The 17504-nt window shown below is 45.5% G+C and overlaps 1 protein-coding gene across 15 annotated transcripts in view; it reads left to right on the top strand.

The window, feature by feature from the left end:
- SDK1 (sidekick cell adhesion molecule 1) overlaps positions 1-17504 on the top strand; it is a 911663-nt gene that overhangs the window by 721097 nt on the left and 173062 nt on the right. For all 15 annotated transcript variants that reach the window (XM_049111183.1, XM_035717437.2, XM_049111182.1 and 12 more), the window contains one exon: positions 4221-4402. In XM_049111183.1, the coding sequence (XP_048967140.1) occupies positions 4221-4402 (182 nt within the window). The remainder of the gene's footprint in view (positions 1-4220; positions 4403-17504) is intronic.

Here is a 17504-nt window from a genome sequence, read left to right as displayed (position 1 = left end):
GTTACTATGCTAGCTACTATGTTGTTCAGTATTGCCAGGTTTCTAATGTTTCAAAGAAATTTTTAAAAATCTAGCTTTCTACATGTGACCTCACAGTCTTTAAATGTTGGAAATGAAGTCAGTATGTTTGGAAACATTGGGCAGCCCAAAATCACACATCAAAGGCCAAATAAGGCCCAAAGGATGGCCAGTTTGCTTTCTCTGCCTTATAAGAGGTAGTCAGGCTTCTAAGAATGTTGTGGGGACTCTACAAGAACTTGACTGGGTTGGAAAGAAGAAATCTGTTTTGCCAAAACTACTGCTACTCTTTCACCACATGTGATAATTACAGTGGTTTGTTGACACAAGTAGTGAACAGGAAAAAGCAAAGCGATATTAAAGGGTACTTAGGAAATCTCTTCTAATAGACGGGATAGCCATGGACATATTCATTCATCGACATGCACTTTGTCTCCCTCCCCAGCCTTATGGGGTGAGAACTGTGGGTGTCCCATCACTATCTTCCTCCCAGTGCCTGGCCCATGCCCATTCTGAGCATGTGATCAGAAAATACTGGGTTAACAAAGGTTTAAAGTAGCTAAATGTAATGTCTTAGACAAATGTGAAAAGTTATAGAAGTGTAGCTTCTTTAGCTCTGTTCTCTTTGCATATGGAGGACTGCTCCTTCCAGTATCTACTGCTATAATCCTCTACTCGTCATTTAACACACCTTTTCTTTTTCCACGTGTACGTCATATTAGCCCATCACAACCACTTCACTGCTATTCTTGGGTCTTCCACAAGCATATGGATTATCCTCTAATTATGCATCTGAAGTGGTTTAAATGTGGCCATCCCTAGGGGTACACAGTGGCTGGAGCACTCAGGGCCCCTCTGGTCACTCTGCCCCCCAAGTGTTCTCTCTGCTTTCAACAAGAGACTGTGATCTGACCTTTATGGGCTCAGGGCAGTTCTCAGCCTCCAGAAAACAGGCTGGGGCTTCCCACTGCCATAGGCCCTGATTTCCTGTCTCTGTGTGCTGCTTGCCCCTCACTCCAGTTGTCACTCTTGTCCCAAGCTTGTTAGCTAATGAAAATAATTTCCTTGCCCTCCCTTCCCAGCCCTATGCACATTTGTCATCCCGTCTGCCTTTGTCTTTTCTTGAGCACACAGAGAAGGTTCCTCATGCTCCAGACTCCAAGTAAGGACTTTAAAAGTCAGCCTGCAGAACCAAGCTCGGGGTGAGGAGTTTAATAATAAAATCTCTCTGATGTTACAAGGCCCCATCAGGAACTGCACGTTTCTCTATTTTGTGGGATTATCACTGTTAAAAGGATTTTCTGTGATGGTGTCAGTAGAGTCGAGTGCTAGGAAAGAGGGTGTCTGTATATGTAGGGTTTTAAATCAAGAAAGTCCTAAAATGAGTGTGCACTAACCCAAGGCCTGTGAATATCAAAGTTTTCAGAAATTAAAGACCCATGCCAAAATGAATTTGCTTGGAAACATTTCCAAATAATCCTCCGGCCTGCAAATCAGCACTGTTTGTAAGTGTGTATCCTCCAGGGCACAAGCCTCTGTGTCAGATGTACAGCAGAATCCACGGAAGAACAAAATGGAAATAAATCATCTTCGTGGCTCCAGCCATAAGAAGTAGTTAGGATGTGTGCACAGTCATAAAATATTTATAATAATGGGCAGGGTGCTTCTTTGAGAGGAGCATAGGGGTTATGTCCTTTAAAAACATTCTCCTGTTTATTTCCATATAAAAAAAATCATCTTGTTCTGTCTAAGACAGTCTCCCGGGCAACATATCCTACCAGTCAGAGGACAATGCCCTGCACTTTCATTATTAACTGTGACCTTCCCAGACATCCTGTGAATATTACAAAAGCACCCTGAGCCATGGGTCAGAGTGGACCAGCCTGCCTGCTACAGAAAGGAGGGCAGCCTGTTTCCAAGACATGAATCCCAGGGTTTGTTTTGCATGATCGTATGAACGGAGGTCTAGGAAAGGATATGGCTCATGCAGGCTTAGTTTCTTCACTTAGCATACTTCCTAGATGAGAAGTGTTTTCAAACCATAAATATTTACAGGGTGCTTTACACGGTCACATCTCTTTGGCACCCAATGTTTGATTTTATTCTTGTGACAATCCTGTGAAACGCCATTATGATTCTGTTGTTTTGGAGAGTTAAAAACCAAGGCTCAGAGAAATTAAAGCTTTACTGGAGGCCACCTAGTTCATCAGTCTTCTTCCCAACCTAAGCTTTTTGAAGCCAACTTCTCTGCTTTTCCTTGGAATGTGTACTGGGTACTGATGAGTCCACACTAATGAGCTCTTCGTAAGCAATCTTGCCCAGTATGTACCATATTGGTCCTAAGTGGTCTTGGGTGCCATTTATATGCAGATAACCTTGGTGCCTCTGTGGGAGTGGGGCCGATCCTTGCCTTCTTCCAAATGGCTCTCTCATTGTTGCAGTGCCATTTATTTTGCAGACGGGGAATTTAAGTGGGAATATCTGCCATATGAGTTATTCGATGAGAGGCCTCTCTCCCTGTGGGCTGCTGCCTTGAAAACCATGATGTCGTATAAACAAGCTGAACCGCTGCTGGGAAGTGCACCCACACTTGCTTGGTGCAGGCCATTCAGTAAAGGAATGTCAGTTCAGTAGGTGTCAGCAGTGGATGGAATATGAAGCAACAAAGCGGTGTGAGGCATTAGCTTGCGTTTTTGCCAAAAAGGAGCATGTCCTTCCCCCACACCTCCCACCGGGCAAGCTGCTACCACCTTGAGGCAGGAGATATGAGGAGGCTTGGGACCTGCCTGCTATTCCATGCTGCCCGCTCCTGATCATGTGTTTCTCCCACCACACAGACCTCACCTGTACAAATGGTCTGTAGCAAGAGGAGGTGAAAGACTGCCCTCAGAAAATCTGGATTTTCGTGAAGAACCTTTTATTGCCTTCTCCATGCTTCCATACCATATTTTCAGCTGTCATTCTCTTCAGAGAGCTGTTTTCCATTGGAAGGCCTGAGTTTAGGGGTTCCTTCTTTCTCCTAGTGGCAGCAGCCATGCTCACCTTCACCCTTGTGCTGGAGGCCCCACCTGGGATGGGCCAGACTCTGCAGCCCGCGGTGCTGCTCAGTGTCAGTGGGGATCCCTACCCCCACCCGTTGTCAAGAGTCCCCTCACTCAGGGTTCCCCCCATTTCCACTCCTCCCCACTCATCAAACAAAGCCACGTCTTCCCAAAGCCACTTCCCAGGGCAAGAGCCACTTCATGGCCAGGATTTGGGTGCTTTTGAAGCTTCATGATAACCAAGGCAGTTACTCCCAGCACATACCCCTTGCCCTGTCCTGGGAAACCAATTCACTTCTAACAACAAAATCAGAAAAACCATTTGCTATCCCAAATAGTGCTGCAAAAGTCCTTTTGTAGTGTACATGGCAATTTCTTAAATTATACATTTTCTCAGTCTAGAGTCCTGTACATCACTTAAAATAAATACAACTTTAAACTTATGTCTTTTGTGGGGAGGGAGATTGTTTATTCTACATGTTTCCTTTTTTACATCGAAAGTGGCATATAACACTGTACACCATAATAATTCCACTTTGTTACACTGCAAAGTGATTGCCACGCCAAGTCTGGCCACTGCCTGTCACCATACAGTTGACCCCTTCACCCATTTTGTCTGCAAAGATCCCCTAAAGAGCAGCTTGGCCTACCTAGCACTGGACCAGTATTTTAGAGGTGGGAACACCATGTAGAGCCACTCATTTTGGTTCTGGGACTTTTGTGAACAAATCTAGAACCCCCAGATGGAAGAGGAGGCCAAGAGGCAGGAGACCACAGCTTTTCTGCTTCTCCCCACATTTCAGAGCCACAGGAGAAAAGTGTGCTCCCAAGTTGTCATTTATGGCAACACCCAGGCAGAAATCATGTCTGGGATTTTTGGTACTAAGTCACTGTGCTCCCCGGATGAGCTACACTTAAAAAGCTATCCTTTCTCCTTAACCATTACACTGTTGAGATGTCAGTTCCATTTTGCCCAGAGCTTATAATCTCTGTGAGATTCAACGACATCTCTTTGGAATGGTTGGTTTAGGAAGCCATGTGGTCTGGGGCTGAGCTCTAGCTTCACTCCTGTGTGTTCACTTCCTTTCCCTCTGACCATGCGGCATAACTGTGGGTACGCCCGATCCCTGATTCCAACTATTTCTCCATGCTCTGTTGCAGGTACCGCCTGGCTGGCCTGCCAGGAGAGCACCAGCAGCGCAACATCACCAGCCCAGAAGTCAACTACTGCCTAGTGACAGAGCTGATCATCTGGACGCAGTATGAAATCCAGGTGGCAGCCTACAACGGGGCAGGCCTGGGCGTCTTCAGCAGGGCCGTGACCGAGTACACCCTACAAGGAGGTGAGTTTGCCTTCCTGCCATGTTGGCCGATCTTTGCTGGGGAGTAGGACACACTACGTTTGACTAGAGCATATAAGAAATAAAAATCAAAGAGCTCGAGCCTCTAGGGAACAATTAGAAGGAAACTCATCAACTATGTAACTCAATCTCTCTGTCCCTAAACTATGGCAATACTGTGGAAGGGACACAGAGAACATTCTATCTGCTTTCTTCTGGGTACTAAGGCCAGGAACTGTCTACTCGAAAAGATCTGTTTGACTACCTGTTTCTGAATGGAATGATGGTATATTCCATCAGGAGTCCCGAGGATACTATGAATGTTTTTCAAAGAGAATGGTTATTTGGAATTTTGTCTTTAGTAATGCACTATGATTATTGGTAAAGGATTTTGCAACTTGGTACTTTTTTTTTTTTTTTTTTGGTTTTCTTTTTCAGTTACACAAGCCAAACAATTTACTAAATCAGTAAAAAACCTGTCCCCGCACTCACTGCCCCCTCCAAAAATGACCAGGCAGTCCTAAAGCCAGTGGGGCCTACCTTCTGTGTTACGACCCAACCTCATCATTTGAAGACCGATCCCCCTCTGTGTTCTGGAGGACCCGGGTCTCAGCCACAGGGAGAGCTGGTGTCCCCAAACACATTTCGCTCTTGGTACCATCAACAGGAATAGACGGACCCTGTCATGGCATAGCTATGTGTGCCCACAGCACCCAGGTCCTCATCCAGGGAGGCCGTCTCCCCACAAAATCGACAACTTCTTTCATTCAGCAGTTTTAGCCTCTTCTGACTCACAGGTGTGAGTTTATTTGCGTAGGCATTTTTATTGCCACCAGGCCTTGACCTTCTTCAAATGATAAGGTTTCTAACTGCCCACTTCTCTCCCCAAATCATGCCAGAGACCTAATGTTCCTTGATATTACATACTGTTATCATCACCCCTTATCGATTGGCTGTCTGTCATCATTCCTAAGTCCATAAAGCCTCCTTTATAAATGAAGCACAGTCAGTTCTACTTCCGTAGTGAAATATTTCACTGGCAGAAATATTTAAAATGCAAGACAGCCAGGGATGACCCACTCATCTGCACATGAGGCTTGATTACCCACAGAAAAATGGAGGCAGCTGAGCACCTGGACAATTAATGTTTGCTTTAATTCATCTACTTAATAAGATAACAATAAATTTGGAAATAATTAAAATAATGAATATTGCTATTAACACTCCCCTATTGCTGTTAACTCAGACCGCTTCATTTTAGTACTGGTGAGTTTGAGTCCCATGCAGAGTACAGGGAAGTACATCTCCACCTTGCAGAAAAGGGCTTGCAGCCTTAGAATTTGGCTTTGACTCAATTGCACTGGGGAGCCGTTAAAGGTTGAGAGCAGTGAGTGACGGGAGCAAAATGCTATACAAGGAGGCCAAACCTGTCAGTGGGCTTGCAGGTGAGCTGAGGGGGAGCCCCAGCAACCACAGTGACCCAGGCCAAAGGGCAATGATTGGGCCATGAATTGATGAGTTCTCTGCAGCTCTGATGCTGGCCATGAGAAGGGTGGGTTGGTATGTTGGGTGGTGCGTCATCGTTTTTAAACTAGCTTTCCCTCTGTTCCCTCTGAGCACCTCTCAACAGCCTGTCCTAGGAGGGCAGACAAGCCCCACACTCCCACTGTGCCCTGTCCTGGGCCTGGGCCTGGGCATGAGGACTGCTGGGGCCCAGCCCTGGCCTCGGATTGCTGGCAGGTACAGGCTAGAACAGGGCAGGCTTCCTTGAAGCCACTTACACATTAGGGAGCCAAACCCTGGCTAGCTCAAACTTAGCTGGTGTGAAATGACGGGGTGTGCGGGGCTAGGCAGAGGTGACAGGTGTGCGGGCCCCCCACTCTGGGTCAGGGGATCCGCCTGATGGGGAGGCTAACTACAGATGCTTCCGCTCAGTGGAAGGATCTGCTTTCCTCCTCTAGGTGAGCCCCTGACTTCTGTTAGCTCTCTGCACAAGTATGGTTCATAATATTGCTCTTTTTTTAAAAAACTATTGATGAACTGACATCCCTGAATGATGCCCAGTGTGTGGATTTTCCTGTCCATAGCTCAGTTTATGCAGCTCGGCTATCTTTCCTTTGTCTGGGCATTGCATGGCTGACATTGGAGCACTGAGCCTGGAGCCCCAGCAGGTTGCAGGCACACCCAGGGGACATGCTCATAATTCACATTCTCCTTCAATGCAGGCATTTCTGCTTTGACAGTCCCTCCTAACCTTGGGGTGACCTCAGGAAACATGGGCGTCTTTGTCCTCCATCTGGGGGGACACATCCCTTTCCTCTGCCCATGTTTTAGACTCTTCCTGTGCACTCACATGACTGTAAGGTCCGTGGGAAAAAGACCCTGGGCTTCTGGAATGCAGTGGGTCATTTCATGGCTGTTTCCAGACTGCCCTACACCTAATCCTACAGCCGTCCCTTGGTCACTCAACAGAGCTTCTCAGGCTTGTGACAGCCTCTGAGTCTTGACCAGGATGCATGGCCCACCCTGAACCTCCTTTGTTTGAGGGGCAAGCCTGAGCCCCAGGACAAATTGGTAGTGAGACCTTTGTTGACCACAGCATTGGGATACTGTCCCTTGGGCATGGCTGTGGCATGTGACAGGTGTCGGGAGGGGTACGTCTATGGGGGAGGCAGCCGGCCCCCCAGCATGACATGCACTCACACGGCGCTGGCCCAGCCCTGCTCCTCGGGAGCATCCTGGTCAACCACCCACAACTGAACAGAGGGGACCCGGCTTGTAAATTCTGTCTCTGAACCAATGTTCCTACCCCAGACAGGACACAAATAAGAGAGGATTTAGACATGTAGTTGGGAAGAACTGGAGAGCGGGGGTAGGGGCCTAGTCTGAAGCAGGGGTGGAATAAACCATATAAAAAATGATCTGATTAGAAGGTGAGGCATTAGGAAGAAAAATGGCAACAGCAGGAGCCCTGAATAATTTAGGGATATGGTGATAGAGAGCATAGGTTTGTGAGATGTCTTCCTGCACCCACTCTCACCCACATCTATCCAGACACAGCCCTGTCCTGCTAGTCTGTCAGGGTCAGGCTCAATATTTGCTACTTATCTGCTTTCAAAAAACACATCAACCTTTGTGAGCCTCGCGTTCCCCACTATAAAATGATCGTCTGTAGCGGTGTCTGCCCTGATTCCTCTATGGGCGGTTGTGAGAGAAGACAAGGTGGATCACACAGCAAAACCTGAGAAGCCCTGAACTCTTACGTGGATACTAATTTGCTGCTCCTGGCCCCATTCCTCCTTCTGTGGCAACACCCAGCATCTACTTCATATTTGAATGTTTCTGCAGTGGCAGTTGTACAGGAAGAAATGGGGTCGGTCTCTCTGCTTATGGGAAAATCTCAAGAACTGATGTGAGCACCTACTGTATGCTCAGGGTTGCATGATGGGTCACAGAAGCAAGAGTAGGGAAGACACCTGACATGCCGTCAGTCTTGGGGACCTGCAACCTTGCCCGGGAAGAAAGACCAACGTTTGTGAAACAGGAACTCAGAAGAAGCCAGCCTTGCAGTCACTCCCCACCTGTCCACAAGATCAGTGTCATGAGCATGCTGCAAAGACTTGCCAGTCAAGAGACTCAGAGGAACGCACCATCGATGTGACAAGGGGCTTTATTGGGGTCTACGTGATGGGACTGCAGCAGAGGAGTTAGGGTTCAGCTGTCTGTAGTGGTTAGAAATGGAGTCAAGATGCTAGAAACAAACCCAAAATACATACAGTGGAGGTGTGTTTTTATCTTTCTCCCATCAAGAGTGGGCCTTGGGCTGTACAGGGTGTTTGTGGCAGCTCCATGGCCACCAGAGAGTCAGGCTCCTTTTTGCTTTGCCACCTTTAGCGTTTGCCTCCTGGCTGCAAGCTGGCTACTGGAATGCCAGATGTCACATGCACATTCTGGAAGGGGGAAGGCACAGGGTTATGCCTAAAGGCCAAGTTTGGAAGTTTGCTTTTATTTGGAGGACTTTCTTAGAAGCTTCATTTGCTGCTGACTTATGCTGACAATTCATGGAGTATCTCTGTGCTGGAAAGTCTAGGAAGGTGCTCTTGTGGCTGGATGCGTTTCTGCCTGTTGCTAAGAGAGGAAGGGGGAACAAATCATGGAGGGCAGCTGGCAGTTTCTGCCTTGCTCGCTCTCTACAGTGGCCCCTGCTGAGGTGTCAAACCCAGAGGATATGTATTTTCTAGATACGAAATCCTATGACCTTCTGGTTTATGGCTGCATTGGAATTGCCCAGGGAAGAATGAGCGGAAACCAGGCCCAAGGGTCCTCCACTTGCCATTTGTTTGGGCACCAGCTGGGTGTGCTTGTTGCCACTGGGGGCCCCTCTCAGCGAGCCTGGGGTGCCCCATGGCTGCGAGGGCCATGGGTTGACAAAGCATGTAGGACTAAACTGGCCCTTGAAGCTGAAAAGAGAACCCTGTAAACGCCTATTAGAGGGGAAGAGAAAACTCATAAAATTAATGATTTGTCAGCCTAATTTGGAAAATTATTGGGACGTTTATGCACATAATTCTGGAGTCTGTCAGGACAGCACAGGAGCAGCAGGAAACACCCAGCTTTGGGAAGAATAAAGCTTCCGGCCAGCCCGCCTGATTCTTCCTCCTCCCTCCAGCCAAGCGGCAAGCCTGATCCATCAGGGGAAATGAGATGTAATTTGTCCTGACTTTAATAAGCAATTCGGATTTAGCTCCTCTTGAGAAAGCATCAGAATGCCAGAGAGAGCTGGTGCTGCTCCCACCGCCATGACATGGTGGAGGGTCACTCTCAAAGAGCTCACGGATGTCACGGCCTTGGCCATGGGGACAGAGCCAGGCGCCCACAGGCAGCAGACCTGGGGACACGGGCAGGCATTAGCCCCCGGGGGGCACAGGTGGCCTGCCTGCTGCTGAGCACACAGGCTTGCTCTTGAGTATACTTACTTCCCAGAAGCTCCCAAAGGAATATGAGCAAGTCATCTGTACCTTGAGTTCAACAGGATGTGCTATCGATCCCCAAAGTAATTTGAACCTACTATTCACCTGTCACATAGCCCATTTTTCTCTTCAACCCAATTTATTATTGAGAGCTATTAAAAATGCCTGGTTTGTCTATTTTGGTTCTTTGCCTCCTCGATGGGCTAATGCCTTGGACATGTGGGGATTATGCAATATAAACTTTCTCACTCCCCCTGCTCTTCACACACACACACACACACACACACACACACACACACACCATCCACCATTCTTGTCCACCAATCCCACTGAAGAGGTTTTCCTAGCAGGGCGTCCATGACCTCTTCTGCTCTAGGTGTTTTCAGATGCAACATAATTAACCTACAAATGGAGCAGCAAAACCCTAATGCAGTCCCAGCCCCATGAACTTTACAGTGGATAAGAGGACAAGTCTCTCCTGTAACAGGAACTGCAGCCTAAAATCCAGCACACGTGGAGCCCGCTCGTCACATTTCCATCATGATTACCCAAGATGAAATGGAAAATAACTTAAATTGACTCTTGAATTTCTTTCAGAATGCTCTGGAAATCAATATGCTTTCCGTAGCAAGTGGAAAAAGCCATAGCGTGTAAGTTCTGCATAACTAAACGTCTTGTATAATTACAGGCATTTTTCTTACTGCCAATGTCGACTTCAGCAACTTTCCTATCATTTAGTAGGAGAAGCAGAGCCCTGTAGTCAATTGAAGCAATGAGTGGTCCAAATCCAACACCAATGCAGTGTTTGGCTTCCAAATTCAGGTTTTGTTAAAAACAGTTCAGCTCCCCTCAAAAGCCCTATGCAGACACAGGTGATTGTGAGGTTTTCAGTGAGCCTGAGCATGGACTCCTGCTGGAGTGTGCAGGGTGACACCCACATCCTAAAATACGCAAGCTTCTTTCTGTTTCTTAACTGTGTTCACAAAGATGCAGATGTTAGTTTTTTCTATAAAGGGTCCAAAGACAAATTATACTATAAATCATCATTTTGAACACACCAAGGTTTTAATTTTTTCTGGTTTATTTCTTTATCATTTTTCTTCCTGTAACAGGTATTTTTGTGCTATAATGATTTATCCCAGTTTCAGAACATTACCTTCTAATAAAAGAGAAATATTTCATATTTAAAGAGAAATGGAAAAAACATTTGGTTATCCACATTTCTAAAACATTAGTAAAAGCTCCTAAATGTTCACTTGGGCTTTGAAAGGTTTCCTAAAGTAAGGGTTATAAATGAACACTCTGTTTGCAAGCTCCATTCGTGTCTCCTCTTGGGAAATTCTCAATGTGGCATAAATGGCATTGCACAAAAGATTTGTTTCTCAATCCTTAAGACTTTCCAGACCTCAGGCTATGCCTACAGAATAGGATAATGTTGCAGATTCTCCCAGAATCACTTACATTAAGTATGAACTGAACAAAATGATGTGGGGTGTTCCATCAGGAATGGGTTTCATTCAGTCTTTTAGAATTTTCAGGAAAGGAAAGAATAGGAAACTGGCATTTTGGAGGAAGCCACTCTATGCCAATTTTTGTTGCCCTCTGCTGTGCATGTATACGACATGCCTCACCTTGGTCACCGCCTCCCCCGCGACAGCCGTGAGAGAGAGAAGCAAGCATTGCTGTTCCTATTTCACAGAGAAAAATGGCAGCTCCGAGAGGTAACTAACTTGCCCAGAGTCGCATAGCTGGAAAATGCTACAAATGGTGCTTTTTTCATTCTGCGTGTATCAAACATGGACCGAAATTACTTCCAGGTTTCCAGTGCAGGTTGAATATAGAATAGAAAGGAAGTGAGATCTTATCTTACTTGTGTTCACGTGGCAGGTGGATTTGCAGTAGTTTGTGGACATTTTGGATTGCAGTCTACAATAGGAAATCTATTTGATATGGAAACCCAGTATATACACAAACATGCACACACAAACACAGAAGCACACACATACACACAAACACACATACACACACAAATTCACATGTACACACAAACACATGTACACACACATACACAGCTGAAACAAAAGATTCATGGAACAGTAGTCACCTTTACACACTGTGTGATGTTCTTTGATATTTTCTCTTCTATTTCATTCTGTTTCATTCTCCCATTCTTTAACAAACGCTGGCTGTGACCACTAAATTGATTTCCTGGTCTGCTAATGCATTGGTGACCTGGAGTTTGAAGAACACTGAATTCAAGCAACACAGGGCATTTGGTTCTGCTGATCTTGCCTCCCTGTCAGAAGAGGCTCTCACTGGCCTGTAGGACGCATCAGGGTCCCTGAGGGTGACGACGGAAATCAATGATAAAAGACCAAACACATGTCCGGGTGGGGGCATGAGTGGGGTGACCCGCCTGGGCTCAAGCTAAGATCTGGGGACTGGAAGAGGGTTCTAGTACCTGAATCTGTGCAGATGACCTCACAAGGGAGGAGGGCTTCCCAGCTACGGCTGGGAGACACAGGGAGAAATCAGACCAGTCTTAAACTGCGGTGGCCAGCATATTATTTGTCAGGTACAGACTGGTCTTCCCTACTAGCCTGGGAAATCTCCGAGGGTGGGGGCTGTGTCCGATTTGTCTGATTTGTATCTGTATCCCCAAATCCAAGCACAATGCCTGATATGTAAATAAACAAGGCATAAATAGATGTCTGATTAAAGACAGATGCTTCTTGTTTCTTATTCAGTTTCTGATGCTGTGCCAAGTTAATCTACATATTCAACCTGGTGCCCTCCCTCCCCCACTGCTGTTTCTTATCTCAGAAGTGCTAAGGAAAGCCCAGTGGCTGCTTGCTCTGCCCCACACATCGTACCTCCCTAGCCTGAAAACTGGTCGCACATGTTTTCGCCTCAATGCCTGGCAAAAAAAAAAAAAAAAAATGGGGAAAATAAGTTCAGAAAGGGCCATGCAAAGCTTTTAAAGTATTAAGGTATTTTTTTATTCAGGCCATTAAAAAAAAGGCACTCAAGCTTACTTGTCCAAGATTTGTTATCCTAATAATGTGTTAGGAATGTTTAATTCGATGGGAACATTCAGGTGTATCAAAACTGCAAGAACCATAACAACACAAGAACTCATCCACAGCCTATAACGATCTGGAATTAACGATAACACCAGACACACAAATTGTAATATATACATCCATGCAGCAATGCGTAGCCAGTAATTCTTCCAAATAATGAGCTTGCTTCTCCCCTATTTGAAAGGCATATACATTTAATTCTGTAGGATTGCCTGGAGAACTAGATGCCCATAGATGCCCATGAATCCCCACTAAGTTCCAGATAGACACTACAAGTCCTTAATATTTGAAATCATCTACTTTAAGGCTAATGAAAAACAATGTGCAGTTGTCATGAAGACATAAAGACCCATGCGCCCTTGTGTAGCACATAGGTGCCACTGGTCACTGCTGCCAGCCCGGCAGCAAGTGGGTCCAAGGGGAGGAGACCATTTCCCAGGCAAGGTGGGTCCCTAATGGCCCCATGCCATGCTGCTCATCAGCTGGGAAAACTGAAGGCGCACTTGAGGGCCACACAGGATAAACTGTTTCTGCGGCAGCACACTGACTTTCCTGGTTTATCTGTAGCAGATAAGGCAGTGCTACTTTAATAGATAAAAATTGCATCAGGTGAAGCACCATAATTTCATTCCATGTGAGGTTCAGCTAATTTTGCAGCATGGTCAGGGGCTGCCTGGCACTTTTAGCTTGGGTTTGCACCAGTCTGACAGAGGGTAAGAAGCAGGGTACAGAAGACAATAATTGTCCTACCAGAGAGACCTGGATACCCATGGCCCCTGTCCCAGGAGATCCCACAAATTTCTATGCTGGCACTTCCTAGTGTCATGTCCTTCGTTGTATCTGACATGTTGTGAATCTTCACAATGTCAGATAGCTCTGTGGTCAGCACAGCTTTCTTTAGATTAACAATTCCTGTAAACCGATTCTGCCATATATGTAGATTGGGTCACAGATGAATTGTGATGATAGACTAGAATTTACTCAAGGGTGTTGCACATAAGCTTTACATAATTTGCATAATATTGTTTGAGCGCTTGCCTGAGACCTACTCTGTCAGCCGCAGAGAATGGTCCAGGAAAAGTGCTCACCCGGCGTAATCTCAGATTCTCTGGGTTGTTAACAGCAACACACATTCCTGGTAGAAAAGGTGTAAAAGAGGCTTGTGAGCTCAAGTGGGGTTTTCCTGCCAACCCATTAACCAGGTTCTAGATGGAATGAAAGTGATAACCGTGGGAAGGATGGGGGCAGGAAGGGAAAGAGAAAATAAGCAGAAATGATGCCATAGAGCAGTCGTTCTCAAAGTCTGGTCCCTGGACCAGCAGCACCTGCTTGACTTGTTAGAGATGCCAATTCTCAGGTCACCTCAGATCCAGTGGGTCAGAAAGTCTGGGGGATAGGGTCTATGATTCGTGGTTCTACGAGCTCCCCCAGATGATTCTTTTTTTATTTTTTAAAAGATTTTATTTATTTATTCGTGAGAGACACACACAGAGAGATATATAGAGAGAGGCACAGAGACACAGACAGAGGGAGACGCAGGCTCCATGCAGGGAGCCTGTTGTGGGACTCGATCCTGGGACTCCAGGATCATGACCTGAGCCAAAATCAGATGCTCAACCACTGAGCCACTCAGGCATCCCTGATTTTTTTTTTAAAGATTTATTTATTTATTCATGAGAGAGGCAGAGACCTAGGCATAGGGAGAAGCAGGCTCCTTGCAGGAAGCCCAATGAGGGACTTGATCCCAGATCCTGGGATCATGCCCTGAGCTGAAGGTAGATGCTCAACTGCTGAGCCACCTAGGCATCTCCGCCCCCCACCCCCCCAGATGATTCTGATGACTCTAATCTGAGACCACTCCCCAAGGGGTTGGTGGGTGGTACCAAGGAGTCGAAACCACCAACCCTAACAGCTTCTTCTCCATATTTATGTCTCTGGCATTTTCAAAGGGGGATCATGCCCAAGGAGGGTCAGGACCATATGCTAAAGAAAAGCAGTAATCTCTGTGAGCCAAGGCATGTGTGCTGGGGAATGTAGAAATATAGTGTCTCTAAGGAGCAGCTACAGCTGTGTCTCTAGAAACTCTGATGACTGGATAGGAGGCTAGAGTCTTCCCTAAGATAAAGGTCATGACTTGGAAAAGAAAGGAAGATCCACGCAGTGGTCAATGGCTCCTCAGAAGGAGTGAGTTGTATGGACCAAGGTTGTCACTGAGGATAACATGGATGTTTGGAGAAGACCAGGATCTCAGAATAGCTTCTTTTCCACATTATGTCTCCAGCATTTTTGAAGGAAGTAAGACTACGAGGGCCCCACTTATTTCAAGCCCAGTAGCCTGGTCATATTTCAGGAACCTTTGCTTGTCGTTTTGATCTGTCAAGGTTAATGGGATTTGTGTTAGAACAATAGGCTTCTGACAAGGGATAGGTGTCATCCCAAAGGATAGGAAGAACATCTTCAACAGAAACTGGTGAGAAATTATGGCCAGAGAAGAAATGCATACCCAAAACTGTAAAAACACTCGCTAGAGGGCCAGACTGTGGCTTCCACCTCAAGGGCAGAGGAGTAGAGAAACATGGCTCTGTAATTCTCAGGAAGCAGTCACTAGGACTCACCTTTCGTCTTTCAGAATTAGCCATATCCTACCAACCTCTTTTCCTTTTGGAGGAGGGCTACTGACTTAGTAGATCCAAATACCATAGTCATTTCCACTCATTCATTCATTTTTTAAAGATTTTATTTATTTATTCATGAGAGACACAGAGAGAAGCAGAGACATAGGCAGAGGGAGAAGCAGTCTTCTCACAGGGAGCCCCATACAGGACTTGATCCCCAGACCTGGGATCATGCCCTGAGCCAAAGGCAAACACCCAACTGCTGAGCCATCCAGGCATCCCTCATTCATTCATTTATTAATTCATGAAATAAGTACCCTTGTGGCTAAGGTGGGGAAATATGGATTGGATGATGAAAATAATTAGATGTGTTCCCAGGGCTCAGCTTTGCCCATAGAGTGCAATTTACCTGACTCACAGGTGTAAAACCCATCGTTCTTCTGGCTCTTCTAGGCCAGCACTTCTGTCAGAGACTTGGAGGGAACAGAGATATGGCATGCCTATCATATATTCAGGTGTCACAGCTGAGGTAATTCATGTATTCTCTCTCAGCTCAGAAATAAAAAATAAATTGCTTTCTTAGATTGATGGTTGAAATCAAGTTGGGACATAGAAGCCAAATACTACATTTACGCACAAACACACCAATCATGTGACCATGGGATGGAGAGATAGGACTTGCCAACTGTCACCATAGAAAGACTGGGGGAAAGGTGAGTCACCCAAGGAGAACTACGACTATAATCTTAATCTCCCTGTGTAGATCACATATTTCCAAATCAAGGCAGATCACAATACCATGGAATCGTATCTTGGCTGGATGTCTCTTGGAGCACTGAGCTCAGTTCCAGGTGCCTTGCCCTGAGGGATGATAAGAAAACCAAGGCTTTTCAGAGGAAGACAGCCAGTACACAGTGGGCAGTGCTCCCTAAATCCTGCCGTATGGGAAACAAAGAGAAACAGGATGTTTGTTTAGCCAGTAGTAGTAAAGCCTAACTGGATATTGTTGTGATTTTCAAATAGTCCAACAGCTTTATGTGCAAGGGACAGTTTACCCAGGAGACAGAAAGGGACCACTGAGCCCAAGTTGTGGAAGGCAAGATTTTAGTTGAGCATAAGGAAAAGCCCCTTTATCAGACATAGCAGAGGTGCAAGATCACCTAAAGAGCAGGGACGTTTGTCTGAGAAGCTGTGCCAACTGTAGCTAAGGGACCACACATCTGGGTGCTGCAGGTGATCTCATGGCCTCGAGGGCCCTTGCATCTCCTCTTCCAGTCTGTACAACTCGATCTGTACCCATCTGGGTGTCTTGCATGGCCCTGGCCTCTATGAAGCTTCACAGAGGAAGCATTATGTATCAAAGATCTGGTGAGCATAATATCATAGGACAGAACCATGATGTTGAGTCAAATGCATGTATTGGAATCTGTGTCCATGCCTAGGTACAGACTCAGGCACATACTCAGCCAATAACTTTCCAACCACATTTTCACTTGGCAATTCCTACTTATGCTTAAAGATTTGGCTCAGGAACTGTCTCTTCCATAGAGTCTACCTGAAGGAAATCTGTGTTGACCTTCCGAGTAGCACTTATTACATGGAATCACATATGTCTGCATATCCCACTAGACTCTAAGTTCCATGAAGACAGGGATTGCAAACCTATACTCACCACATAAACACAAAGAAAGGACCTGGTTTGATAATAGTACACATATGCACATTTACACATGCATATGCACATAGACGTATACATACGCATGTGTACTTCTGTGTTAGCATGCCCTTACCAGAGATAAAGCTGACATCTCTTTGTGTAAATGAGAATCTGAAGCCAAAATAAGAAGTCTTCCAGCACATTATACTAATCCTTGTATATTGAACTGGTGTGTTTTATTGTATCATCAGTTTGTGTGATCACATCACAGTGTTTCTAGAGAGGAAAGAATACATTGCAATATTGCCTATAGTAGGGAATCAAGAGATTGTATCAAAAAAGAGGACTTAGAGCTATGTAAATACTTTAGTGTGTGTGTGTGTGTGTGTGTGTAAATATTAGAACAAAAATACAAACATTCCTAATTACCAAAATATATCAAAAAAGAAAACAGACCACATTGTGAATCATACACATGTGTACATATACACAGAGACATAGCAATAAGCATATGTATAATTATAATATGTATGTAACATATGTGTGTATACAATATACAGAACTGAAGCCAAATTTATTGATTATATCAATAAATATAATGAAATTAATTAGCCTGTAAAAAAAAGACTTCCAGATTGGCTGGCAAAGCAAAATCTAACTGGTACTATAAACACAAGATACCCAAAAGGAAGAGACTTAGAAAGGTAGAAAAGTAAAAAGATGTAGAAAAGATACACAGGCAAATACAAATAAAAGAAAGCAGGAGTCATAATCTTGATT

This window comes from Canis lupus, chromosome 6, assembly GCF_003254725.2.
Source record: "Canis lupus dingo isolate Sandy chromosome 6, ASM325472v2, whole genome shotgun sequence".
NCBI classification, from domain to species: domain Eukaryota; kingdom Metazoa; phylum Chordata; class Mammalia; order Carnivora; family Canidae; genus Canis; species Canis lupus.
This window is presented reverse-complemented; position numbering and strand designations above follow the sequence as displayed.